The 27,032-nt window shown below is 41.7% G+C and overlaps 1 protein-coding gene across 5 annotated transcripts in view; it reads right to left on the minus strand.

The window, feature by feature from the left end:
- Positions 1-1,358: 1,358 nt before the first annotated feature.
- ZNF827 (zinc finger protein 827) overlaps positions 1,359-27,032 on the minus strand; it is a 116,697-nt gene continuing 91,023 nt past the window's right edge. For 3 of the 5 annotated variants that reach the window (XM_088056618.1, XM_088056619.1, XM_014254826.2), the window contains 6 exons: positions 14,978-15,115; positions 13,242-13,413; positions 11,637-11,803; positions 8,515-8,706; positions 8,243-8,420; positions 1,359-5,442 (listed from right to left, as the gene is read on the minus strand). In XM_088056618.1, the coding sequence (XP_087912744.1) occupies positions 4,635-5,442; positions 8,243-8,420; positions 8,515-8,706; positions 11,637-11,803; positions 13,242-13,413; positions 14,978-15,115 (1,655 nt within the window). In that variant the 3' untranslated portion in view covers positions 1,359-4,634. Of the gene's footprint in view, positions 5,443-5,710; positions 5,872-6,799; positions 6,945-8,229; positions 8,421-8,514; positions 8,707-11,636; positions 11,804-13,241; positions 13,414-14,977; positions 15,116-27,032 lie in introns of all 5 variants that reach the window. The other 2 variants (XR_015772688.1, XM_088056620.1) reach the window with 2 other exon arrangements.

Below are 27,032 nucleotides of genomic sequence, written 5' to 3' on the forward strand. Positions count from 1 at the left end.
TCTTCAGACTGGGTTTGGTGATTTAGAACTTTTTTAAACAATTAAGCCACTTCTTCATAGAATACAGAACGGTTTGCACTGGAAGGGACCGTAAAGTCATCCAGTTCCAACCCTCCTGCCCTGGACACCTTCCACTGGACCAGATTGCTCAGAGTCCCCTCCAGGCTGGCCTTGAGCATTTACAGGGATGGGGCATCCACAGCTGCTCTGGGAATAATTTGCATGATTGCCTTTTAATTGCTAGGATAACTATTTATGTCTAGTGCAAGAAACTCCACAGAGAGCAACACTGTATATTTTCTATTACTGTATATTTTCTATTACAGATACAGTGTGGGCAGGAAGAGAGAGAGACACACACCACGTCTTCTTGAGAGACACTGTGACTTACCAGCTCTGTGTCTAAGCTTTCCTTTCAGCTAAGGAGTCAGCAGCAGAAGAGGAGCAGTGAATTCCAACACCCAGCAACACATACAAGGTACTGATAAAGGCCCTGAAAATTAGTATCCACATCTCAGTAGAAATAACTGGAAGAAGTTTTTGCAGTTGAGTAGACATTAGCACTGCCCTGAGGCAAAAAGGTAGTCTGCATGTATTTAATGTTAACATTAATATATCTGAAGACAATTCTTATCTAATGAACACCCTGATTATTTGCTTTCCTTGGTCAGTGTTTAAGTAGTCTAACTTCCTTTTAGGATGTTGAGTATCTTTTCTTGTTCAGTGGAGTCAACAGTACCTTTGCTTCTTGGAAATTTGTCTGCTCTTAGGGTTTCCTTCTTTAGTGTCCTCTGTGCATTTTAATTATTCCAATAATCTCTGGTTAAAAAAAACAGGTTTTTCTAAAATGCTGAAAAATGAGTACACAATATTTTTAAATTAAAAAGAATTATTTTCATGACAATGTTTTAGTGCATCGTGTTCTTTCATTCACTGCTTAGCTCATCTTTAAGTAAATTTCCCTGATTTCATTTGGGCTACTTCCAAGCAAGAGCAAGTCCACCAAACTACTGCTTAAGGATCTGATTTTTCTGAAATGCATGACTGAGCAGAGTGTGCAGAAGAGGAATTATCCCCCTTGCAAAGCTGACCTGGAAGGTTGCTACAAGCACAGAGCCTACAGAGTGAAGGCCTAGAGCTGTCCTAGGACTATTTGCTGTATTTCTTCGTCAGGAGTGAGAGCCAGAGCTTTCCTTTTCAATTTCAAAATTGAAGATTAATATAACTGATAAAATGAAAAAAAGGGAAGATGTTATCTTCTGGTCTTGTAGGAGAATCCTTTACCCCCCCACCTCCAAATCAGCTCTAAATCTATTTAAGATGAAAAAAAGAGGAAGGAAAACCAGAAGAAACCAGAATATAGCCAACCTTTTTAATTAGAGTATATTGTACTTCCAAACTGGATACACTAGAAATTGGCAATGCAACATAAGATGCAAAGAAATATACCAGTTACTGTCAAAATGACCCTGTACAGCCTTATAATGCAAAAAGCTTTATACAATACAAATTTTTATTAATGTACACAAACCTTGACAGAATGATATTTGAACATAATACAAGTAAACAAAAAAAAAAAAAGAAGAAAAAAGTGCTGAGACCTTTAACTGAATTACTGAATGGAAAAACACGCCAGGTTTAGTTAAAGGATGCATAGTGAAAACCAGTATGAAATTACCTTTATGGTGGGGGGAATTTATCAGAACTGTTGGTCATTAATCAGTAGGGGGAACCTCTGGAGAACATTCCTGTCTTTAGTCTTGAACTGCAAACAAATTATTTTAATATGCGAGAGCTCTGATAAATAGTGTATTTTTTTTCTTAAAAAAATAAAAACCTCCTAACACACTTTTCCTTACAGAGAAAACTTCTATAACTTGCCAGAAAGAATCCATTTATCCTTTCCAAAGTGCTAAACAAATTTCCCAGGTACACTAAACTTTGCCAGGTGCAGTGGAATATGGTCAAAACACGTGGCGGTCACATGCAGGCAGCTCATTCTTGGAAGTTCCAGCCCCATTTAAACTGCCATTTGGTTTAGATACAGTGGCCTGCTATTATAACAGTCCTCCTTCTTCTTCCTCTTGGACAGCTGTACCTTACCTGTAGTTGGTGTGAAAAACAAGCTTTTTGATTTGGGAGTGTTTGATTTTCTGTGGTGTGGTCAGAGATGCACGTGTGGAGTGTGTTTAACAGAACTGGTAGAGCTGCTGGATACTGATTGCAGATGTCATGCTATCAAGATAGTAACTATTTTATGCTCTGAGTACTTACCAACACAGTGTTTTCTATTTTGTCTGTAGTCCCAGGGAGGTGTGAGCAGGAGCTCTGATGGAGTAAAGCATGGTGAGCAGGGCCCTGAGTTAGGCAAGTGGTTTATAAAGGCTTACAACCAGTTTGGAGCAGATGGGTTTTCTTCACTGCATACACAGAACCGCCAAGTGCTCATTAGAACCAAAACTGTCTGCTGGAATGTAAACAAATGGTGACACTTGTCTGTCCTGTAATTAATAATGCCAAAGGATAACCTGCAATGATTTTAGATATTCCCCCCTTGTAATTAGCTTCCAGTATGATAACAGGAGTGTGCAGGTTAGGATGTCCTTCACAAACAGGAAGAATTTGGTCATGACAGTGGAAAATGTTTGGCCATCTCAGTACAAAACAAATGTAGGACTCTTGCAAATAGGTTAAAGTGATGCAAGTTTTGCATCCGGAAAGTCTTTCTACACAAGCTTCATTTAAGACCTAACGAAGATCGAGTTACATTTCTACTTGTCCATATGGCTAAGAGCCCTTGTGGACAAGAAATGCCTTCCTGAACTGGGTCGTTGCTTTCCTGCTGTCACGAACAAGGGGTGGTTGGATCCCCCCATCCCACAACAACCTGCAGAGGAAGTTCCTTCAGCATGAGGGTGGGTAGATAGCATGAAAGATGTGACTCAGGGCACCTCTTACAGTGGCTTGGCCAAGGGACAGGGAGGGGACTGTGGCAAAAGCAAGGTCAGACAGTTCTAATAGCTGATAAAAGATAGCCAGATCCAAATCCAAGAACCATGGAAAACAATAATTCAGTATGAAGGCATTCCTGCATGTCATATGATCATTTTGAAATGTTTCACATTTTATACTTCCAATTGTAAAACAGAATGCTTTTAATCCAAATCTTTCTTCCCATGTATTAAGTTGTCTAAGGAACAGAAATCAACAGTCAGTTAGCTTCTCTTGCATTAAGATCACTCTTGGCATTTTGAGATTAACAAAGGTTATACAACCAATCTGCATTTGCTTCTTCCTGCAATAAAGTGCTACATATAACATGTCATTTTAATGACCACAAGTAGGAGCATTAAATAAATACAAAGTTAGCTTCCTAGCAGGACACACTTTATCTGCCATCAACAGAAAGGAATAAAGTATTACTGATGACATGGAGGGGAGCGAGAGGACTGTCAAATTTGCAAGTACAATTGAAATACTGAGGGTATAAAAGAGAACTTTATGGTTCCAAAAGCATCTTTTTATAGCTTTATATTTCAAAGAAGTTACTGGTACCTTTTCAAATAAACAGTCTTATTAACTTCAGCCCACAATTTGTTTTTTTTCTTTTTTCTTTTCTTTTTTTTTTTTTTGCAAGTGAGAAACAAACTAGTGCAAGACTAAAGCACTGTGCAAAACTGCCTTTTTTTTTTAGTCTGAGTATTTATACCCAGAATTTATCCATACCTTTTTTAAATCCCCTTGTTGGATTTTTTTTTTCCCCACCATAGAATTCTAGTTATACAAGTTGTTCCTGCAAACTAAAAGGTAACCACTGCATAATACAGTATATATATAATATTTATATGCCCTTTTAAAACAAAAGATGTATGCTGTGGCCCAGAGGCAGGTGTTTGTCACACCTGTGTAAGAGCTGAGAATCGGGCCTGCCGTGTGGGTGTGTAGACTACACACACTCTTTTCATTGTCGTGCTCTCATCCTGCAGTGCTGAAAGCAACTTTTTTTCCTCACCAGCTCTACCCCAAATCCTCAGACCTTGACAACTGAATGCAAGGCATCAAACAACTAAAGGAAGCTGCAAACAGCACTGAAATAATACACCAGGTGTCCCCCTGTCCCGCCCCAAACATCACTCCTTCTAGAGCTCCACAGTTCAGGGGAAGGCAGGGGGAAGGCAGGGAGCCAGTGTGTGAAAAGGGAAAAAGAAATATGATTAAATAAGCCAATCCAAGGGACGTGTAAAAGCAATGTCATGACACGCTACAGGCAGCCTCTCTTCCACGCACCCGCACGCACACAAAGCCCAAAAATAAAATGCATCAATATGTCATCTTACAAGTGCTGATTGCCAATAAGGACACTCTTTTCTTTTTCAGCTTAACAAGACAAAATAGTTTCTTAGATAAGAGTACTGGGAACATGCCTCTGAAGGTAGAAGTATGCAGTAGGTCACCTCTTGGAGATTTAATAAAGCAGCTTTCATGTCAATGCAATAAGTATACACACAGAGCCATTTGCTAAACCTTACTAATGATATAGTACAAGTGTTCGTTACCTCTTGGGGCTACGTTTTGCAGCAATGTATAACCTGCTGGGTTTGTTGGGGGATTTTTGGTACAGAATGCAACTGCCCTCAGACAGTTTCTGCCCTTTCTGTTAGTCCAAGATAGGCGAGGAAGGAGTGTTTAGGTGAAGAGGCACCTCCCGGTGCAGTCTGAGGTCTGGGTGGATGGAATGTGAGATCGTAGTGGTTTTTGGGGAAAAACATTGTTAAAGGAATAAGGTGGGCAAACTCTGAGTTCCAGTATTTATCGAAGCATAGGGAAGTGCCATTGATGGCCAAGGCTTTCACTGCCAAGTTTGGCTCTGCCCTGCTGCCGTGTGCAGCGGACATAGCTACTGTTTGCAGAGCCTGGGAGGCAGACATAACTGAGAGGGGCGACAGAAGGTTCCTGGAGGTGTTCACTGGTAGGAGCGGACTGGCTTCCTTGGAGGTCGAATACTGGCCCTTCTTCTCCTCTTCGGAGCAGTCCCCATTCTGGTGCTTCTTCACGTGGCGGCTGAAGACAAAAGGGTGGGTAGTCTTGAACAGGCACTCGTCGCAGCTGAAGGTCTGGCGTGGAGCGTGCTTCAGTTTCTTGTGCAAGTTGAGATTGTCTTTGCGTTTGCAGCTGTAGCTGCACTGGTCACAGTGAAAAGGGCGCTCACCGGTGTGGACACGCACGTGCTCGATCAGCTTGTTGGCCGTCTTGGACAGGTAGCCACACTGGTCACACTTGTAATGGTTGCCAAGGCGGTGCTCTCGGATGTGCATCTCCAGCTCCAGCTGGTTGGCTTTCACTGTCTGGCAGATCCGACACTTGTACTCCATCTTGTAGTGAGTCTTCAGGTGGCACTCCATGGCTGCGGGGCGGTTTGTGGAGTAGATGCAGAATGGGCACCTGGCAACACAGCAAGGAGGGGCAGGGACAAAGAAAAGAGGAGTCACTCAGCTGGCAGACCTGCGTTCCTGCTTCAGCCCTGGCACTCAGCCCCTTTCTGACCTACTGAGGAGGAGAAAAAGGCACTCAGTTCTTCCTGTGAAGCCTCTTTCCAATATCTGGTTCACCTTGACACATCTCTACTTAGAAGAGGTTTGCCCTTTTAATAGCATTCCTAGGAAAATACTGATTCACTCTGAAGGAGCATCCCTTTAACCTTCTGGCTTACCTTGATGGGGTCTTCCCCCAAAGCAGGCCGGGAAGTGCAGGGTGGGTGACTGATGCACGGGTACTTTGTGTAACGATTCCTAGTGTTTGCACGAAGTCACTTTGGCCATTTTTTCCATTAAGTGGTTTAAAGTGAGTGTTTACAGATGAGTATGAAAACAGCTGTTTAAGTAAAGATGGAATAAACTTGTAATACCACATGTACAGCAAAAGCTTAGGATTTCCCTTTCATGTGACCTTGAACAATAAGCTCGCTGGGTATCCTGCTAGGAGCAGCTGAAAGCCAGGCTGTTCGGATGATTTGTAGGGACTCCCATTTCTGGGAGATGAGCTAGCCGTGCTGAGAGGGGCGTGGGCTTGGCACTGTTTGCCTACAGCTGCCTCTGCCATGGCAGGAATTGCTCCTGTGTAGGAACAGGATGTGGGTTCTGCTTCCTCACAGCAGCAAGCGTCCATGGCAAAGGGCCTCACCCCAGTTCCTGAGCCAGGAGGGGCCAAGAAGGGTAGAGGAAGGAATTGTGAAACTTTGGGAAGAAGCCTGAGCTGCACGTGGAACAAGCCTGGCCACCCACCAAACCCAAAACACACCCACTGTTGCTTGGTGCAGCTGAGAGGAAGTTGGTGGGGACAGCTCCCTGCCAGGAGCCTCTGCTGTATCAAACCAAGCACACACCTTCCACATGGAACCGGTGAGCTCAGAGAGTGGGGCTGGACAAAAACTTGCAACTAAGGCAGCTGGCTACTGTCTTCCAACATCCCTAGCTGCCACACATCTGCATTCACTGTTTAGCAGGTCTGCTAATTGTGTTCTGGCATCTTGCATAGTTTCTAAGCTGAGATTCTCTCTCTCCCTATGCGTGTTTTCCTTGCTACATCTGGTTGCACGTACAGGTATAATATTACTCTAAAAGTTAATCAAGAGATTTTTGAGGAAAGTGAGTAATAACAGGAGGACAAAGAGATATTAAAACACCTAGACACATATCCTGATGCACATCAAGTACTCTGATCCAGAGAGGGAACCTGTCACTGAGGTGTCTAATGTGATTCTCTCTTTCACCAGAGGACTTGGCTGTCAATGCACACATACCTCTCCTGGGCTGGGTGCTCTCTGGATCAGAATCTCAGATTTTGACCTGGAGCTGGAAGAATCATGTTTTTTTTCTCTTCCCCCACAGCAAACAGGAGACAGAAAAATACAATTTACTTAGATCTCTTCAGGCTCTTCTGGATGCCTTAAAAAAAAATAAATCAGAGCTTTTTCTTAGATGCAGCTTTCAAGGTACCTAATTATCACTTGAGTTGGATAGGAATATAGACTGAGAAACCCATTCTGTCGGGAAGACTTGAGTCATACTATGGTCCTGGTTTTTCCTTGGTAAATAGAGCAGATTTTATGCAGCTTAAACCAAATGTTCATTAGACAACTGGTCTGTATGTCCAAGGCAGACATCCCATCGTTCTGACAGACTTCTTGTTTCTCAGTCTGGTCTTCTTCCTAGATTCAGTCATCTCATCTCATCTCAAGTTACCACAGATCCCAGCCTGTGGAACTACTGAGTTGGAGACCAGAGGCTGCCTGGCAAACAGGACCAGTTTTCCAAAGCTGCAGGCAAACCGAGGGAGCTGCACGCGGCAATGTTGAACGTGGTGCGCTCCTCGTGTCCCAGCCACAGCGCACTGAAAACATCAGTCTGCCCAGCAAGAGCAACAGAAGCTGGGAGCCCTGTGCTGGACCCTAGCTGGGCTCCACGTGGTTCCAGCCTTTTTTCCTGCAGCAGCTGGACCAGACAGAGACCAGGGACGTGCCTCTTTCATAACATCATACTGCCTGTCCACACAGCAAGCATATGGCCCCAGCAGTCCCTCCTTCCCTCAGGAACTGACTTTGACATAAGGGTACATTCTCTAGAAACACTACTCTACACCAAAAGACCTTATAGGACACCACCACAGCCAAAACCAAAGGGCTTTTATCTCAAAAGACTGCATTACTCATTGTGTTAATTTATACAATAGTGATTGTTACGGGGCATGCAAACAAAGCAGAAAGCGTCCAAGTTACTCATTCTTGGAGAGAAATGACTTTGGGTTTGGGTATACAAAAACTATAACCTTTGAGGTTGTAACTTCATACCTCATTGCAGAGGCCATACAGGATTCTTTGAGCCAGATGCAAAACACAGCCCGTGCTGGGCATTTCTTTTTGCTCTGATGCCTTGGAAAAAAACCCTTTATTCTGCCCAAAGCTCTTTGCAGCACTGCCTCATTCTCTGTAGGACCCATCACATACTGTCTCCTCTGTGTTGAATGGGGAAAGTACCACAGTTTGTTACATCTCCTCTGCTGCTAGGTTACCAATCTGCTGTAAAGATGCAAACCTGAAGAACAGGCCTTGCATCATCTAAATACAAGGAAACCCCAAATCTGAATTATTAGTTAACCAATCCTTTCTGACTGACTTCCTTTTGTCCTATCCCCACAGTATTAAGGTGCTTAACACAGTAAAAGTTTGTGTACTTGCTTTCCTTACTTGAGCCCACCAGTGGGGACAGTGTGGCATTTCTTGTGCTCCAGTAATTGCTCAGGTGTCTTCATGAACTTGTGGCACACATCACACTCAAACATCCGTGTGATCAGGTGGATTTGCAGGTGACGCTCAAACATATTTTTTGTTTTGCAGACAAAGTTACAGAAAACACATTCAAAGCCTGAAAAATAGAGCAAGAAAACTTAGTCCTTACACTGTGGCCAGATTGACTGCATAGAGAGTGAGAGTTTGTATTTGTTAAACAAATTTTTTACCTTTCTCTGACTTCTCTTCAGTGTTCACTGAGGTCTGACTACCAGGCACTACAGAAATGACCAGCAGGTTATTTGACCCCTTGTTTTTTGGGGTTATATCTGCATCTTCTTTGCTGTTGGCAGAGTCACTCAGTGCTGACAGCGAAGATGAAGATGGACTGTTAGATTCACTGGGTGTCTTTCTCTCTTCAGCTGAAAAACAAAGAACAATAACTAGGTCAGCAGATTAGATGGAATCTCCATGATTCTGTTTTAAACTTCAGGAAGTACTTATATTCAAAGTTAATTCAAAACAAGTCTGAAATTAATCGAGCTGGTTAAAAAAACATTGTTTGGCCTCTTTCCTTTTTATTAGTGTTTAACCACAGTACATCTCTCAGTTTATCCTGCAATTGAGTGTTTCTGTGATGGTAGTGGGAAGGGATCAAGCAATTCTATCTCATTACTGAAAAAAATCCCAAGAAAACACTTTGATTACTCTGAGTTCAAAAGCTTGTCACTCAGAAGGGAAACAGTATTTCTGTAGGTTTGAGGGGCAGAAACCAAAAGTACCTACTGGTGCAAGCTAAACTTCCCCCACCTTTCTATTTATGTGGGTTCAGTCCAGTGAATAAATGTGGGATGAAAGGTAAAGGAGAATAATTTCCCTCATTGTACTAAAGAGTGACCTCAGTATCATTGCAGAGGTAATAGTGTGGTCTCACGATTTGTACGTTTTTATTAGGATCTCCAAAATTATCCAAAGATAATTGAAAAGCATGTTATTTAACTGGACCTAGAGATAAAGCTTCTTTATGAAAGAAAGAAAGCATCACAGCTTCCTTATGTGTGCAACAAATGTATGAAGTCCAAATCCCAAACCCTATCACAGACTAGAATTGAACAAGAGAGAGAATACCCATATGAGAACTGCCATAAGACAATGAGGCAAGGATGGGCAAATCACTCCCTCCTACCCATGTCCTGGTTCAGTGAGAGCTGTGTTAAAAGGAGACTTCACTAAAACTTCAAATTCTCCATGTGATACAATCCCCTGATCAAGGCCTCTGCAAACACCAGCACCTGTGTACTTAACTTTAAACTGATGAGTGGCACCTTTAAGATGAAAACGTAGGAATGCACTAATGAAATCTGATGACCCAAGCTGCCAATAGGGAAGATGACTGGATATCATACAGAAAGATTCACTGACCTTGGGGACAACAGTGATACAAATGGAATGAAATTTAATAGCACAAGAGAACAAGGTTATGACCTGAAGGGCCAGCAACAATAATTTTTGCTACAAATGAGAAGTGCTTAGGTTGGAAATAGTCAAGGAAAACAAAAGTAGAATTGGAGCAGAACAGGCGATGAATATGAGCAATCAGTGTTGGGGAGCCTCCAAGGAAGGTAAATGTGATCACAGAATGTTATTGCGTGACCTATCCCCAGTAGCTGCTGCTGGTTTGCACTGCCACCACTGTTTATTTCATTTCAGCATGTACAGCTGTGATTGCATATGTCCAGAGAAGGGGTTCCAACAAGAACACATGCAGTGAGGGATTGGTACAGCATGAAAACTGTGTTCCACATAGGAAAAGGCTCGGTGTTCATTAGAGGGGAGAGTGTTGTTCTCCAGAAATATACTAAGGGAATAAATACTGTGGAAGGAGGGATGAAAGGTGGAGGGAGGAAAAGGCAGACTGCTGCTTCAGACAGAGGGTAGTTCTGGACAAGAACAATGTATGTGTAATCACTATGACACACAGAGGAAATTTTAAAAAGGTCCCTAATCTTTAATGCAAGAAAGTCTACAAGTGCCCATCTCTCAAAATAGTTTGTTTAAAACAATGATACTTCTTTGAAATCATATGCCATATCCTCACAAACAGTCCCTTTATGACCTGGTAACGTCACAGGATAAGGAACTGGAGTCAAGTGACCCAGAAAAAACATTCTATTTTTTTCTCTGTATTTGCCGTATGTGTGAGCATTTGGCTGAATCACCAGCTGAAGGGCTCAGTTGGGCAGGGTGAAGGAAGAACAAGGGAGTTTTGCCTATCTTCAAAAGACAAGTAGCAGTTTCAATCTTTTAGCCACAATAGGAAAATACAGCAGAGCACAGCTCACTTTTGAGCTCTGAGGCTTTTCACATAGCTATGGGTGGTGTTTCTCATTTGCCTTCAACTCCTATTTATGAAGTGCAGTAGTGCTGAGAGCTATGCTGGCATAAAATCCCTTGGGAGCTTTCCAGTAGTTCATATTTCTGTAGTTCCATTTAACTTATGTATCTGTGAACACAACCAATTGTATTCTTCTCTCCCTTTTTCATCCCTCCTGTTTTCCCAATTTTATTCCTGGTAGGACAAGAAAAGCAATTTAGTGATGGAAAACTTGTGCTGGATGCAATCAGGTTCCGTATTGTAAATACAACTGTGAGTAGTTTGTGGCAGCAAAAACACTACTGCCTGGTCTTATAAGAGAAATTAATGAAAAGGATCTCAATTTTCTTCTTAAATTATGCCAGGCTTCGTTAGTTGGACTAAGCATATGGAGCTTGTTTGAAAACTGCTATTGCTCTTATCCTTGGCTATTAAGTGAGCAAGACCAGGGAGTGAGCATGACTTGTTCTGCTATTGAATATAAAATACATTTATGGTATTGCTGAATCACAGTGTCAACTAAATATCAGTGTGAAATTCAAAACTGATGGACTGTGGGGGCAAACACAGTGAGGAGCAAAGCTCAACATAATGTTTATTTCAGATTTAGACCAGGTATGCACAATTAGCCCTCAAAGTCACCTTATCATCGCTGAAGTCAAAACAGGATTTTGATGAAACAGTAAACCAGAAAAACAAATGAAATATTTGACTGACTCCAGCAGGGGAGGGGATTTGGGGGATAAGGGGAATAGGAAGAAGAAGGCTAAGTAGTCCTTCATTTATTTCACAAAACTTGAAAACTGATCTGCACTACCAGATAATTTGCCTGGCTGGAGTCCAATTCACTTCAACTTTGAGAGATCAGTCCTTAATTAGCAAGCATTTCAGTGAAAGCAGAGTGCTAATGGGAAGTGTGAAGGTTGCACCTTAAAAGCAAGGAAGAGATAACTGCAGCTGGGAGAGAGGGATCATCACCTGTGTGCTTGTTGTTGACATGAGCCTTCATATCTGCCTCTTCCATAGTGACAAAATCGCACGCCGTGCAGCAAATGGAGAACATCCACTGCTCCTTATCCACGTGGAGAGACATATGACTGACAAACTGGACATTCATCTCCGTCTCAAACCCACACACGTGGCAGCTGCAGGCAGAAGAGAATTCCAGAGTAAAAGAAACGTTAAAAACCGAACAACAAACAGAAGCCTATTGCCTTTCCCCAGATTTGCAAGAGGAAACTCGCAGCAGAGTTCTCTGCTCTACCTCGCTGCCCAGTGTTCACTGCAAAATTCTTTTGTCTGCTGAACTGCCTTTGAACTGATGGCCGTGCCAATGTGATTAAGGGCAGGCACAATGCAACAATCCTGTACATGCTATAATGATGCTAAATAATCATAAAGTTAATTAAAAACTACAGATTCCAGATGCTGTGCATCACCTAACTGATTCCTTTGGGCAATAAGAGGCACTGCAGCTTTGCCAAGATGTTTAGTACAGCTGATACACTGACAAACAGAGAGCTTGCTGCACACTCCAGGAGTGATTTTCGAGCCCTGGAATGATTCCCATGCCAAACTGGGATCTTGTGCAAAACTGCCTGGCAGTTTCAGTGTAAGCAAGTAAAAATGGGTTCAAACATTTCTTATGCTTGACTGGAAAACAGCAGTCTTCAGCTATGTGAATAATTAGCAGGGATACAGATTTTGCAGCCAGCATATAAACAGAGTGATACTGAGAGGCAGTGGAAAGGACCCTTTAATTTAACTTTCTTTGCAGAGTCCTCCTCTTGCTTTGATTAGGTCATTAACATTTAAAACAAGCCAGAAAGATTGGAAAAGGCATATACTCCAGGGCACTATTTTGCTTTCCCAAAGGGAAGTACTAGATAATCTAATCCGGCAGGTCTCATTTATTTCTTACTTCTATGATTTTGTAATTAAATCTGCTCTTGGCACTTTGACTCAAAGTAAGAGTGATTTGGTAATCTGCTTGGCCACTAGAGTGCACATCACAGTTTGCAGAGTGCACAATAGTGCATACAACAAGAAGAATGTCTAAATACCCATTTTATCTGGGCAATTCCTTTCAATTTTTCAGGCAAATTCTCCAGAAGGTTTTCTTTCTTTCACCATGTTGGTCACAGAATGTATAAACCACTAGCAAACAGAGGAAACGTGTAGATTGATAACACTTTTACATTATTTGATTTCATGGATTTGGCTGAAGACAAGGGAACAATCAGAGGCAACTGGAAGCATCGGGCTTTAGATTTGCTGTGAATCCATATACATAACAGGATGTTTCCAAACAAAACTTTAAGGAACACCACTTAAAAAGTTAGAGAGGCTTCTGAGAGGCCCAGCTGCCTCACAAAGCCACTTAAAAAACCAGCCCCACAGCAAACCCCCAAACAGCACGAAGCAGCCAGCCGGGGCTCACTGCTCATCCTAAACCAGATACGGGCAAGACAAATAATTCAGCCATGGCTCCAGCCCCGCAGCACCAGAAGGGTGGCCCTGTCACAGGTCCCCAGCAGGCACAGGAGACGGTGCATGGCTCACAGCCCTCTCCTGGGTGCTCACCTGTAGTAATAAGGGTGCTTCTTTCCGTCGCTGCCCTCGGCCGTGACGGCACTGACGATGTCCTCGGTGTCGGTGCTCACCAGCTTCACCGAGTGCACAGTCAGGTGCTGGTTCAGGTTAGCACGGCACTTAGCAGCATAGGGGCACAAGTGGCATTTGTATTTTCTCTCTTCTGAAAAAAGGAGCAGAAAGATGTGAGTGTATACCTCTGTCTGAAGCCAGCTGCTTTGGAAGCTGCCAGTAACCAAGTGTGCATTCCTTTGGGTTTCTCCAAGCGGCTTTCAGGATGAGGTACTTCGGAAGCTCGACATTTTAGAAGTTTATAGGAGCAATTACTCAGAAAAAAAAACCAACTAATTTGAAGGTAGTTTAGGGCTACTTTTTAAATTTGCTCTACCATTTGTAGTCGGATAATATAAAACTTTATAAACTGGAAAACTGGGGCTACTTCTGTTCTGGGAGCTGCAGCAAAGCCAGTGGAGAAACAGGTGAGTAGTCTACAACTACCTCCTTTACCCAGCATCTTTTATTTCATTTTTGGACTTAGTTATTGTTGAGGTTGCCCACGTGATCATTTTCAGAGAGCTGATAGTTGATGATTTTGTATTAAAATCTGAGGGTAGGAGGAAGTGGGACACTGTATATCATCAGTCCAGTTCCAAAAATAAACTAATGAAAAAGCTCACTCAAAGAACAGTCAAAAAAGTAAACTAATTCATCATGAGTTTCTGATGCTTCACATTTTTAAATATTCTTCTTTTTTTTATTTTAAATTAATAATTTCTCGATATTGGCAGCACAGTTTTTGTGCATGCAGCAGACTGCATTTTGTGAAGGGTCCATTAAAATAATCAAACATTACATCAGCTTTTACAACCTTTTCCTTTGCAGGTCTGCGCCTCCAAAACTGAAATATGATGCTACAAGTGTGAGGGGAAAGGCATTCCATAAAGCAACTTAGGACTAAGGAAACCCCTCTAGACCATGGAGCATCTGAGCCTTCACAGGATGGCTTTGCTGGATGGCTCAACATACACTGGCATTGTACCAACAGGATTTCTCAGCACTACATGGGAAATTCTTGCTTCTGAGTGTTATTTTGTGCCGTGCACCTCAGCAGACTGACAGAGCACATCTTCCATATAAAAACTCTGTTTGTCTCAGCTGATTTGAAGCAGATTCACTTTAAGAAAGTTGATATGGGGTAGAAACAGTCCCTGTGTTCCTTTCAGAACTGAGAGGATGAAAGCAAAGATGAATGAGTTATTCAATGCTGTCAGTTTCACAGATTTAAAACACCAAAGCCAAATCTTTTGTTGAACAGTGACACTTGAAAAGCTCATCAATGTGGTGGGTTTAGCGCTAGCACAATCAGGTGAATGATATTTCTGTCCAAAACAACCCCAAATCCATAAAAAAAAAAAAAAAAGGTTGTGCCTTCTCTTCAGAACTCCATTACCAATCTTGGTTGCCAGTTGGTGTCTACAGTCTGGTGTGCTGGAACCTGGACAAGCTTGAATCAACAGGTAAGGAGAAATTTCATGTAGGCTGCAAAGAAATAAAATGTTCACTCCCTAAGCCCGCTCTGACATTGTGTCCTGTTCCAGCCATTGCCTCTGCTCCAGGTGAGCCCAGGATGGCTCACACACTCCTCTCTTTATGTTCTTTCTCCTGCTCAGAACAAACCCCACAGAATTCCCGAGTACTGTACCAACCACAGGTAAGCCCTGCCTTACCTGTGTGCAGTGAGAGATGCCGGGACAGAGTCTGCTGGCGACCAAACACTTTTCCACACACATCACAGGGAAACAGCTGGTCATTAAATTTCCAAGATGGCAATCCATTTCCCACCTCCAGCCCCAGCTTTTCTGTTTCTATGCCAATAAACACAAAGTCATCTTAAGAACTCTGAAGACTTGCAGATTTCATTCAGTAGAGCCCTGTAGGCGTCATATAAAATGCAGCACTTCGGCAGCATGCTGTATGATCTGGCACATTAGTTCATTTAGAAAGGAAACTTACAATACTGGAAAGGAAATTAATCTTTCATACAGCATCTTTCATACACACTCTAAAGCAGAGCGCTGAGCCAAAGTGTTCTGGACATAGGCACAGCCGAAGAGTTAAGCCAGAGAGAAAGTCAAGAGTGAGCAGGGCAAGCATTAACCTCTAATTATGGTTTTGTGGAACAACCACTCCTTCAGCTTTTTCAGTCACCCACCTTTGCCTGATGCATGAAGAAGCCTGGTCTGAGATGGTCTGTCTAAAACAGGATTATTATTCATGGCTGAATAAAGATTTTCAGATAGGTTTTTTTTTTCTACTGAGGCAGGAATTTTTGCTACATAGAATCATTTAGGTTGGAAAAGATCTCTATGATCAAGTCCACCCATTAACCTAACATTGCCAGGTCCATCACTAAAGCCATGTTCTAAAGTGCCACATCTACACACACATGAGCAGTCTGACTCTGAAGACCAGAAGATTGCTCAGACAAACATTAGAACAAAAGGAAGCAGCGCCCCAGTATATGGCTGGCATCCAAGGTAAGCTCTACCCAGCATTGCTATCCTCTGGCATCAAAATCCCCAGCAGCTTAGAGGGCCATTGAAAAACTGTGACCCAGAGTGAGCTATTAGCTTTTAATAAGTGGTTTAATTGTTTCAGGAACAGAGAGACTCTGCAATACTGAAAAAAAGAAACCCCACAGAGCATAGAGCACAGATATGAAAGCACTTTGTAAGGAAGTTGAGAGAAAGGAACTGGGAATGAGGAAGAGGGAAAAAGGTTACACAATGCTTCAAGAAACTGAAAGCATGACCAGTTTTGATTTGGACAGAATGGAGCAAAAAGCAGGTAGAGACTGGGGAAAGCAGTGTACTGCTTAAAACAATAAGAGAAAGAGCATCAGCAAGTCCTGAGTAAAAAAAAAATACCCCGTGCAAGGGTCCTGTTCCCTGAGGAGAAGGGACTGCTGCTGTAAGAAGTGCACAGAACAGCAAGGGTACTTTTTAAACACAGCAGCCAGCAGTGAGGGGCTTGGTGTAGTTCTTCTAGTTTCACTGGAAGGAAAAATGCCACTGGCAGAGCACCTTTCCCCGAACCAACACTGCCTCTGGGATCGCTGCCCAGAACAAGCTCCACCAGTGTGTGTGAACATGCCCTGATGGAGGAAAACCACTTGGCTGGGATTTCCAGGTAAATGCAGGGAGAGGAGCTGGGGACAGGGTTTCAAAAACATTGTAGTGAGCGTAAGTCAATATGGTGGAGTTTGGCATAAACTGCAAAATCTTCATCCCATGAAGCACTGAGGAATAAACACCTCCCCCCCTTGTACTGGCAGCCCCTCACTGACAGTCAGCTACCACTGCAGATGTGAATACCATGGCTGAGAGAGTCTCCTTCAGAGAGAGCTTTTCAGACAACTCCATTGTGGTTTAGGCAAAGAGCTGTCAAATACTGTATTTAATTTAAGCAATAATAAAAACAATGCCTCATTTGGGGCAGAGAGTCCACATAGCAATCTCAGCAAATTTAGGGCTGGCCATACTTGCCAGCCCCTTCTCCACTACTGTTTTGTTCTCCTGTGACCCTGTAATATGTACAATATTCACACCAGAGGAATTCTGAGCCACCTCTGAAAGCTACCATCCAACAACACATTTTTCTTAAAATAAGCTCTAGTTAGAAAACAAGTTCTGCCTATTCAAAATACTCATTTTGCGAAATTAAAAAGGAAGACACCCCCCATCTCCTAAGGGCTGTAAGTGACCCATAACCTCTAAGAACTTCAATAAAGAAGGATTCTTTTTATTGCTACCCTTGAGTTCCAAACAATGGAAAAATCTGACTCTCTGGTAGTGCTACAGATGTTTCAGCAGAGCTTTTTGATAATCAAAACAGTGCTTCAAACGAGGAAAATAGTAATAATTGTAAGAGAAGGTCACAAGGGTGTAGGTTGCTTCAATATGGTCACAACAAAAATGAATTAATTGGGACACATACCAAACAAGCAGGCTCAATTAAGTAAATAAGTTTCTTAACAATTCACTTCAGTATAAGTTTTCAGCCCTCTTTTATCTCTTAAGAAGAAGAAATATTATATCCTTCCCTATGAGGGATTGTCCTGGGAAGCTCATGAGAAGCTGGAAAAATAGCAGCTCTCTGATTATCTCAAGTTGGTGACAGCCAGTCCCTTGCAAAGCAGCTGTATATTTTCCATGGATGCAAAAGAGAACACTGAGGTGTTTTGAAAGTACTTCTGTTTACTTTAAAGAGGTATTTCTGAAGTCCTAACTACAGCGCTTTTTCTCTTTTGACTGAATATTCTCTCTGCAGAAAAGTGCTTTTTGTATTCAGCAGCTTCTTATCTTGTTCATGGCAAACCAGAACTGGTCTGTTGCAACAGGAGCCTCAGCACTTTGTGAAAGATTTCTCGGATCCAAGGAAAACCACCTATTTCCACCCATCCTACCCTCTGGGCAAGCTTTGACTGCATCCTGGAAACTAGAGCTCTGTGTCCATACACTGGTCCAGAAATCTTCCCAGAACATGCCTGGCACCTGACCTTGCCAATGACCTGAAGAGTCATGTGAGTCAACTTCCACATTCATTCCTTGGGCTCTGGCTCCAATTAATGCCAGGGAATGGTGTTTTCTGGGAAGTGAGTGCAGGGCCAGTGAGGCTCCAAGACCACAACACTGGGCTGTGCACGGTGTTCTCTGTGCATCCCTAAGCCCTAGTCCAAAGCAGTCAGTATTTTTAGCCTTAAAGAACACCTTACACAGTGGCCAGGAAGAAGATGGAATGAGACCAACAAATGTTAAATAATAAATCACTGTTGTGAAAGATGTCTCACAGAAATCCATCGTTCACCATGACATCCCTGTGCTAAAATGAAATGGAAAACAAAAAGAGAAAAAAAAAAAAAAGGACTTGATACAAGATTTCTGTAAATGTCCACAGCTAATTCCAAAACTCTTGTGTTAGAAAATCATACAAGACAAAATTATGTTGAAGTTATTAAGCAATAGACTGCATTTTTGTGTGAGCTTTGGAATTTAAAACAAAATATGCGCTCAGTAAAATGAAAGGCCTCCAAGTTCTCCAGTACATTAAAAAGAAACAGAAGGATTAAGACTCAGGATATTACAAAGCTAGTGATAAAATTATTTTGAAATAACTTTGCATAGAACCCTTAAGAGCTAAGAATCTTATGTAAAGGTAAGACTTTAATTAAATATAGTGACATACATCTTTATGGACCTTTCCTGTCCTCCTGCATCACTCCCCTTTTAGCCACAAGTCACCTTCATAATGAGTAGCTGCATAGAGCTGATCATCCAAGAATGGGTCAGGAACTGCCACCATCTGTATTTTCTCTGAGATGAGGACATGAACTGCAGAAACATTGTTCTGTGCCTCCTCTTCCTTTTCCAAATAGATTTAATTTCTGACAAACAAAGCACTGCAGTTTGAAAGAGTCACCATTTACCCTTTTCCTGAGGTGTCGGGCATAATTCTGAACACATGTATTTTCAGTTTTCACATTTAGTGATTAATCTTTTCCTCTTCCTCTCCAACTGGTGATATCAATACAGAAAGTGTGTTAACCACCCCTTCTGAAAAGTCTTTACCCTGACTTTTGTCAGGATATGTTTGGAGAGAGGACACCGTATCTGGTGGAAGCTGTAACTGAAGAAGAGGACAAGGTGTAACCTGAATACAAAAGTGACTGGAGTCACCCAACCAACCTTGTGACTGCTGGTGGCTGTCAGGCACAAGAACTCCCCAGGGACTGGCTTTGGACTCTGATACTTTGATTATTTATTTTATTTGACATATTTGTCAATTACTGCTTCACAATGTTTTATGCTACATTGTGTTTTAATATGCTGTCCAATGCCATGGCCAGCTTTATATCTTATATATTAAGAATGAAACCACTATTTAAGTGAAAGAGACAAGCCTAGAAAGACAAACAAAAAGTGTGCTGAGGCATCATTCAAAGAAGATGAATTCATGTTTATAACCTCTGCTGGTTTACTGTCTGCTCTCACACCCCGTAACTCACTTAAACAGCTAGCTGCTTCTCTGTTTTATCTTCACACCTCTGTAGACCTCAGAAGCAACCAAATCCACAAGGGCAGATCCTTATGGTCAGATGGAATCCCATGGATATGAATTAAATAAATTGTTCTTTGCAATAAGTATTCCTTACAGAGATGAGATTGAGAGGTGCTGATAAGCCTTAACATGGAAGGTCAAAATTCATTTTCTCTCCATTCTTCTGGAAGTGTATGTCAAAGTTATATTTTGGGTTATTCAGACAGTTTGACACCACACAAATGGTCAAGGAGAAACCAGGTAAGTAATTTTGAAAATTAAATGAACAGAAATCCTGTGAAAACAGAGAGTGGTGGTTAGAGTGTTTTCAATAAGTGCTGCTTGCAAGCCACCAAACCAGAAAATTAATAAACTGGCTAAGAAACAGTAGACAAGGTAACCAGGGTTCTGTGAGCTCATGGCAAGAGGATAAACACTCCTGTGCAGATGTCCAACAGCAAGGCATCTCACTTTGCTCAGAAAGATTTGGGACGTTAAACAGTTACCAGGTAACTTTTGGCTGCTCCCAGCCCGAGATGAATTGCTGCTTTTTCCTTTCCTTGATCTGTCAAGTACCCCACATTTACACAAGAGGTAAATACACTGCATGCAGCTCTACAGGAATGTCACAAAAGCTTGCTCCATTTGTAAGGTTATTTCTGTTTGGTTATGTCTAAAAGACAAAAACTTCAAGAAATTATTTATTCAGAAACAAGGTATTAGGGTCAGATAATCATCCAAACATTGCTTTATAAACATTTATTTGCTCAAAGAAATTTTCTTTCCTTCTTCTGTCTGCATTTATCTATCTTATTACACAGTCTCCCTATTTCTGCAGTGTTCCCATCATCAAAGATGCATTTTATTGCTTTGGAGTCTTCCCCTTACATGTTCATCCATCACCTCTGGCAAGAACACTGTATTTAAAAATTGAGAACTCCTTTTATGAAATATGTAATTATGGCTCTGTTGCAAGCTTGTTTGCCAAAAGCCTGTGAAAGGTTCCCAAGCTCAAAAATATATTGACTATATGGAATTGCAGTGCTCCAAATAGTATATATCTTACTCCCTTTCCAATTTGCTTCCACAAAGGTTTTATTTGTAGGGCCGGAATCCTTATTTCTAGTAATTCAGTTAAAATAAACTGTAATCCTTCCAGGTACTGTAGTTCCTGAGTAAGATATCTCTCAACTTATCTAAGGTATCAGAGATCCCCACTGGCCCTGCACTCTTCATTTGTCACTCCCTGCATCACTGCATCCTGTCTGGTCTTGGTTCAGGGTGGATCTTTTACTGCAAGCAGACCCCTCCACTGTTAACTGAGATAAGCAGATGCTTTCTAGGCATAACATTTTTCTACATTCCCCACAGAAATACAAAGAAGATGGAGAGCTCTAGTTCGATGTGTGAGGGACTCATGTCCTTTTTCATTCATAAGCCCCAAGAAACCGCACATAATCAATCTGAACAACAGAACAAATGCACAGAGGAAGCAGAAAAAGTCTACTTTCCAATAAAAAAAAACCCTTTACTAACAAATGCTCTTATTTTTGTCCCCTCAAAAGCTTTGCAAATGTGTAATGTTACTATGGAGCTTGATAAAAAGTAGTAATGTTATGATAATTTAAAATCCTTTATATGGAAGGAAGTAGAACCCAAGTGATTTTATGTATCAGTAGCACAGTACTTAACCTGCTCTTTCTGAAAACAGAAATCATCAAAGCTGGAAATACTTCAGTAAAGTACTTGCACAGCCCACCAAAAGAAACATTAATATTGTGCACAGTAGTAGTCCAAGCGCACAATAATAGACAGCAGCACTTGAAAAGGTCACTGAGAAACAATAAAGATGTCAGGGTTTGGGAAAAGAATAAAAACAGGTAGAAGATGAACTTTGAAGCTGGCTCCATAGAGAAACATGGGGAAAAAAAGTGAAGCACCCCCCCCCTTTCACAGCTAAGACTGAGCCCACTGCTCAAAAACGGACGATCAGAAGCAGAGGAGAAAGGGCAAAGAAGAGATTGGGACAACAACTGACTTTAAAACAGAAAGCCATTCCCACCATCTACTTCTGCATCAAATCTCACACCTATTTTCACTTCTCTTTTGCAACAGAAGACTTCTGAGCAAACCATGAGATACCTTGTGATAACCTTCATCTGCATTACAAAGCTCTGGGATTTGCTTTAATTCTCTGCATTAAACTCAAAACTTAAGAAACAACCAAGAAGAGAGAAAAAAAATCCGATAAATTCTGTGCAAGGTGGCTGAAGCTACAGATTTTTAAGGAACCCTAAAGCTACAGTAATGTTTCATTACTTGAAAACCACTTTTACAACGTGTACATCATGGCATCAGTTTGAGGATAGTGCTGGGTAACAGCCTCCTTTTCCCCCAGCTTGTATTACCACTGCCTTGCTTTAGCATAAACAAGACTTTCTTATGGTAACTGCATCCCTTACACAACAAGAAAGACTAGAACAGTGTAAAATTCACAACAAGTGCAAAACCAGGCCCTCCCCAAGCTGTGAATTTGCTGACTGAGAAGTAGCAGTCCTGGCAGAGTCCCCTTATCTCACTGCATGACTCCAAGAGCTCCTCCATCATTCAGTTATCATAGGGAACATCAGCTGGGTTTCGTGGCTGCAGATGAAGTCATGCAATATGGCCCACAGGAAAAAGGTGGTTTTGCTTATTTTTTTTCGCTGAGAGTGCTGAGACATTTCAAGAAAGGCAAAGGAAGCACCAATGAATCTCCTCCCCAAAAAGCATTTCTCAAAGCTTTTTCTGATTATTGTTGGCCAAGAACAACTGAGCCTTTAAGTAGCAAAAGGCTCTATCACCATTATGACTTTTTTTTTTTTTCTCGTTTAGAAATAACAGCTAAAGTTAAATCCTGCATCTATTGTCAGAGAAAAACCTGGTAATGTTCTCTCTTATCTTTGCATTATATATTTAATTTCATTTCCTCCCAAAAATATCTTCATGACAACAGTTAGATGTGCCATAATATACTTACATAAGTTTCCTCTAACTCCCAAGCAGGTGGCCCTTACATCTATCTCAAGCATTTACACTGCTTATAACACTTATTTTGGGTGCTACAACACTGAGTTCCTATGAACTTAGGAAAGTATAATTTGGTCCTATTGCTATTTTTAAACCACAATTAATTCATTTCCATAATGCCAACAGGTTTCTACCTTTTTAACTTTTTCCCTACAATTTTGCTTAAGACACACATCCAAAAAAACTCTTAAAAATCACTCAAACATTTGTGCACCTTAGGACCATTATGGGGCATACAATTTTTCCTTTTTTGCTTTTGTTTGTGTCAGTGTGACAATTTCTGCTTGTAAGTCCACGGAAAACACAGGTTTTCTTTTCTAATGAGAAGATAATAAACACACCTAGGACAGTTGGCAGAGACTAACACTAGTAGTTCCCCATCCAGCATTCAGATACAAATAAAGACAAATTTGCCTTTAGATTGTATTTTTCTTTTCAGCTTTCTGCCTCTTTTTGAGTGAAGCAAAAATCTCCTGTACTTGGAAGAAGCTGATGACCAGAAACCTCAGTGGGGGAATGCAAAATAAAGTGTCAAATGCAGGTTGAGTTCCTGAGCTGAGTGAATTAACACAAAATAATCAACATTGTATGAACAAGTAACTACAAACATTCAGCCAGAGCCACCTTTCCCAAAGTGCTTGTGATTGCTGCTGTGAAATAAATGTTTTTGCTGTTTTTATTGCAGATTCCCCAAGTGATACACACTGATTCTGCCTTTCACTCACTCTTTTTAAGATATTAACATCTGTCCTTGCTCTCTCTCCTATCACCACCACATGCATCTACCTGTAAACCATCCCCTCCTTCTGCATAATTCTCCCATCTGCATTCTACTTTTACAGGGCACCAGTGAGCACCACAATTGCCCCAAACTCAACTAAAACACCCAGCAACAAGTTAGGGTAAATTTGTACTCAGATTGAAATCATGCTGTAGAAGGAAAAAAACATAAACTTGCCTTCAGCTTTCCTTAGATTATTTTTAAACAATACTCTTTATGTCTATCTATCCATCTGTTCAAACAGCTGAAGAATTTTACATTTAATTTACTCTTAGGCAGACAAATGTTATTGAAGACAAATTTGTACAAGGTAAGATAGGTGAAGACTGAAGAGTCTCAAGGTAACTCTAAAAAGAAATGTCAGGAATGATGTGTTCCAATTCCTTCTGCAGAGCTAGAAAAGTAATTTTAAAACCTGTCTTTCTATTTCATGTTGAGCTTGTATTTGGAAAAATTTCATCTTTGGGAAACAATTGGACTCAGTGCTGATGCTTACATTTACAAAAGATTCTGATATTAGGAAAGACAAAAGAGGATATGAAACCAGAGATAGGTTTGAATGCGATGCAGATTCTAAACCACAGCATGCTGAGTAGCTGTAAGCCAAATGCCTCATCTATCAAATCTCTTTCAGGAGATTGTTCAATCACCACTGTAGCTTTGTTACTGAATTTATATCCCAGAATTAGAGCTGGAAGGGACCCCAGGAGACCAGCTTGTCTCTCCCTCACCTAGAGGCACATCAGCCACTCACCAAACTTACCCATCATCCCAACAGGTGCTTTTCATATTTTTTTAAAAACCCTGCTGTGACAGGGGCTCCAGAGGCAGCTCTGACTGTTGTGTCAGTGCAAAACCACCCCACTGCTAGAAAGTTTCACTTGGTGTTTACCTCCACATCCCACTGCTAGAAAGTTTTACTTGGTGTTTATCTGCAATCTCCTTTGCTGCCATTTAAGCCTGTTATTCCTTATTCTGTTCACATGAACACAGACAAGGTTTATTATTTTCCTCTCTAAGCTGTCATTTGACATATCTGTATGCCATTATCATATCTCCCCTCTTTTCTTCTCCAGACTAAATAAACTGGTAAAATTCTTCAATGTTCACACACAGCTCATGTGTTCTAAACCTCTGACCACTGCTGTCTCCTCCACATTGTTCTTGGATTACAGAGCCCAAAATTGAACTCAGAGCTCCAGCTGCAGAGCAGAATTACCACATGGGCCTTACACACAACATTCCCAACACCTCAGCCAGATGCAAAGCCAGCTCTAAACACGGTGTCTGATCAACACTAATCTGAATCCCTGCCTTAAACTGCACTGCCTGGGCATTCATCCCTCCCCTTTCTTCATGGCTCTCACCATTCCCCCAGACACAGAACTTTGATCTCACTGCATTGGCTGCTATTTTTCACAGTTTCTTCAGTTCCTCAGGGTAAGTCTGAACTCTAGTTCTGTCCTCTTTAGTGCTTATAGCACCTCCTTGCAAGGTGTGTCCCAGACATTTAAGAAACATCCTTTCTCCTCCGTCATCCACAATGTTAATAAAATGAATGACTGCCAGAGCAAGCACAGCCTCTTGCAGGCCCCATGTGATCCCTGGGCTTTGACAGCTACACTTCACCCTTAATTAGAGCTGTACCCACCCTTAATTAGAGCTGTACCTACCCTGAGTTTCCCTGCTCACTATGGGCATATTGAGTGAGGACACATCGGAAGCTTCACTCAAGCCCAAAGGTCATTAACAGTTGTTAGGCTTTTTTCCATATGCATCTCCAAGTTTCCAGCTGTCCTTCCTCAAGCCAACAGGCTTAATTTTGCTGTTTTCCCTTCTTTCTTTCCCAAATCCAGTTCTACAACTTTGTGTCATTCTCCCCCAAGCTGTCTTCTGTCACCTGCATCAAAAGACAGCTTCCAAGAACTTGCTGGGCAGCCCTGTGCATTCACTTCCCAGAATAATACACAGTAGACAAAGTCTCACATTTCTCACTAAGTACTTCCAATGATTGTAGCTGCTAAAAAATCCTTTCTCAAATTTGATCTCCACTTGTGTTACCTGGTTAAGAATATTTGTGGAAACAGTGATTTTACTTTTTCAAAAATCACTTGCTATTGAGTAACTATTACTCAGCAAACTTATTATGGTAAGTTAAATAATAAGAGTTGCCAAAATAATAAGACATGTCAATGAGTATCTCTGCCAGTATGAGAACATTGCACAGTACTGGAAAATAAAATTTACCCTCTATAAAGACAGCCCATAGCAAAACAAGAAACACAAGTTTTCAGATCGATGTCAAGTGCCTTTCAAGACAGCCATTAGACACGGACCTGAACTCTTTCTGCTTGTTTTAATTAACACCTTTCATCTTGAAGGTCCTGTAAACAGGAATACTGCAAAATAATCAGTGCAGTGACTTCACAGGGAAAAGAAGTGAAATCTATGTGGCCACATCAATTTGTGCAAAGTCTAAATTGGTATTTAGCCTGTACTGAGAGACTGGCCAGTTCACCAGGAGCTTCATGCGATGCTCAGAAGGATATGATCACATTCTCTGCCCAGTAAATACTGAGGGTTAATAAAAACTAAGACATGTACAACAATGCACATGCTGCACATTTCACTTGTCCTGCTTTAGCCAGAGAACACACCATACACATGCTTGAGCAAGAGGCTGCTTGCTGATTTGAAATGGTTTGTTCTGCATAATAAGCAATATTTTCAGCTCTGAAAGAGACTCTGCTACTTAAGAAAACTGTGTGTCTGCTCAGGACACAGACTCTATTGCTGCACCACAGATCTGCACCACACCACAGGAGATGCAAACCTGCTTGGGAGCAGATCCAGAAAACACTGAAATCAGTTGAAGCTGGCCTTTGTTTCAATCCCATGGAACCAGAAATATGGAAGCCTCTGCTCGATGGCTGTGGCACAAAGTAGTTGTCAAGGCAGCTGAGTGCACAGGGAGAGAAGGCTGCACGCAGGCAGACGGTCATGGGAATCTGAAGACAGGATGTGATAGATGGAAAACATGCCAGAGCCACTATCAGGCAGTTTAGCACTGAATTATGTTGAACAAATTCTGAAAAATCTGTCTTGCTTTGGAGAACTATGCCAAGTACAGCGCATTCCATAGCAGTCCAACTATGTCACCTTCCTAGAATGACTTTCCACAAGTTGCTATCTGTCTCCTGCTGTCAGACTGCAGAGAGCCCTGGCCTTCCAGAGAGCTCACACCAGTCACCTGTACCCACAGAACACTCTTTTTGCGGGAAGAATTAGCATGCTGGAGATAAGGAACTCTAATCAGTTACTAAAAATCAATCTGCCACTCTGTCACAAAAAAACACTTTCCTACTGTCTGTGAAACTGTCACACCGGTTGATTTGTCAGAGGGACATCTCGCCAGTATCCTTTATCATGCACCTGCATGGATTTTCATGTAGTCAGACACATGCACACCCACACACAAAGAAGAGTATTTGGTTGAATCTTACTCCCAGACAAGTACCAGAAGAAAAGTAAAATTAAAAGGGTACTTTGGAGGACCAAGAGAGGCAGACTTTGCACTACAATTGTGCCCTGCAGGTGGCAATGACTGTGTGGCATCTGCTTTCAGCACCACTTTCCCCAAGCACATTTCACAGAAATCCTAAGACAGAAATGAACAGCAGGACCAAGTGCCTGATGGAACATGCCTTGGTAGTGAATTAAGTGCCACTCTCACTTTTCTACCGTGACAGGAAGCCAACAGGGGTCAGGGACTCTCATCATCAGGAAACTGAAGGGGGTATCCAATGTCTTGGATGGGCAGAGCTCATAACTCAGAG

The sequence above is a fragment of the Pseudopodoces humilis genome, chromosome 6 (genome assembly GCF_049639895.1).
Source record: "Pseudopodoces humilis isolate 2021_Gansu_Grassland_sample_001 chromosome 6, ASM4963989v1, whole genome shotgun sequence".
In the NCBI taxonomy this organism is placed as follows: Eukaryota; Metazoa; Chordata; class Aves; order Passeriformes; family Paridae; genus Pseudopodoces; species Pseudopodoces humilis.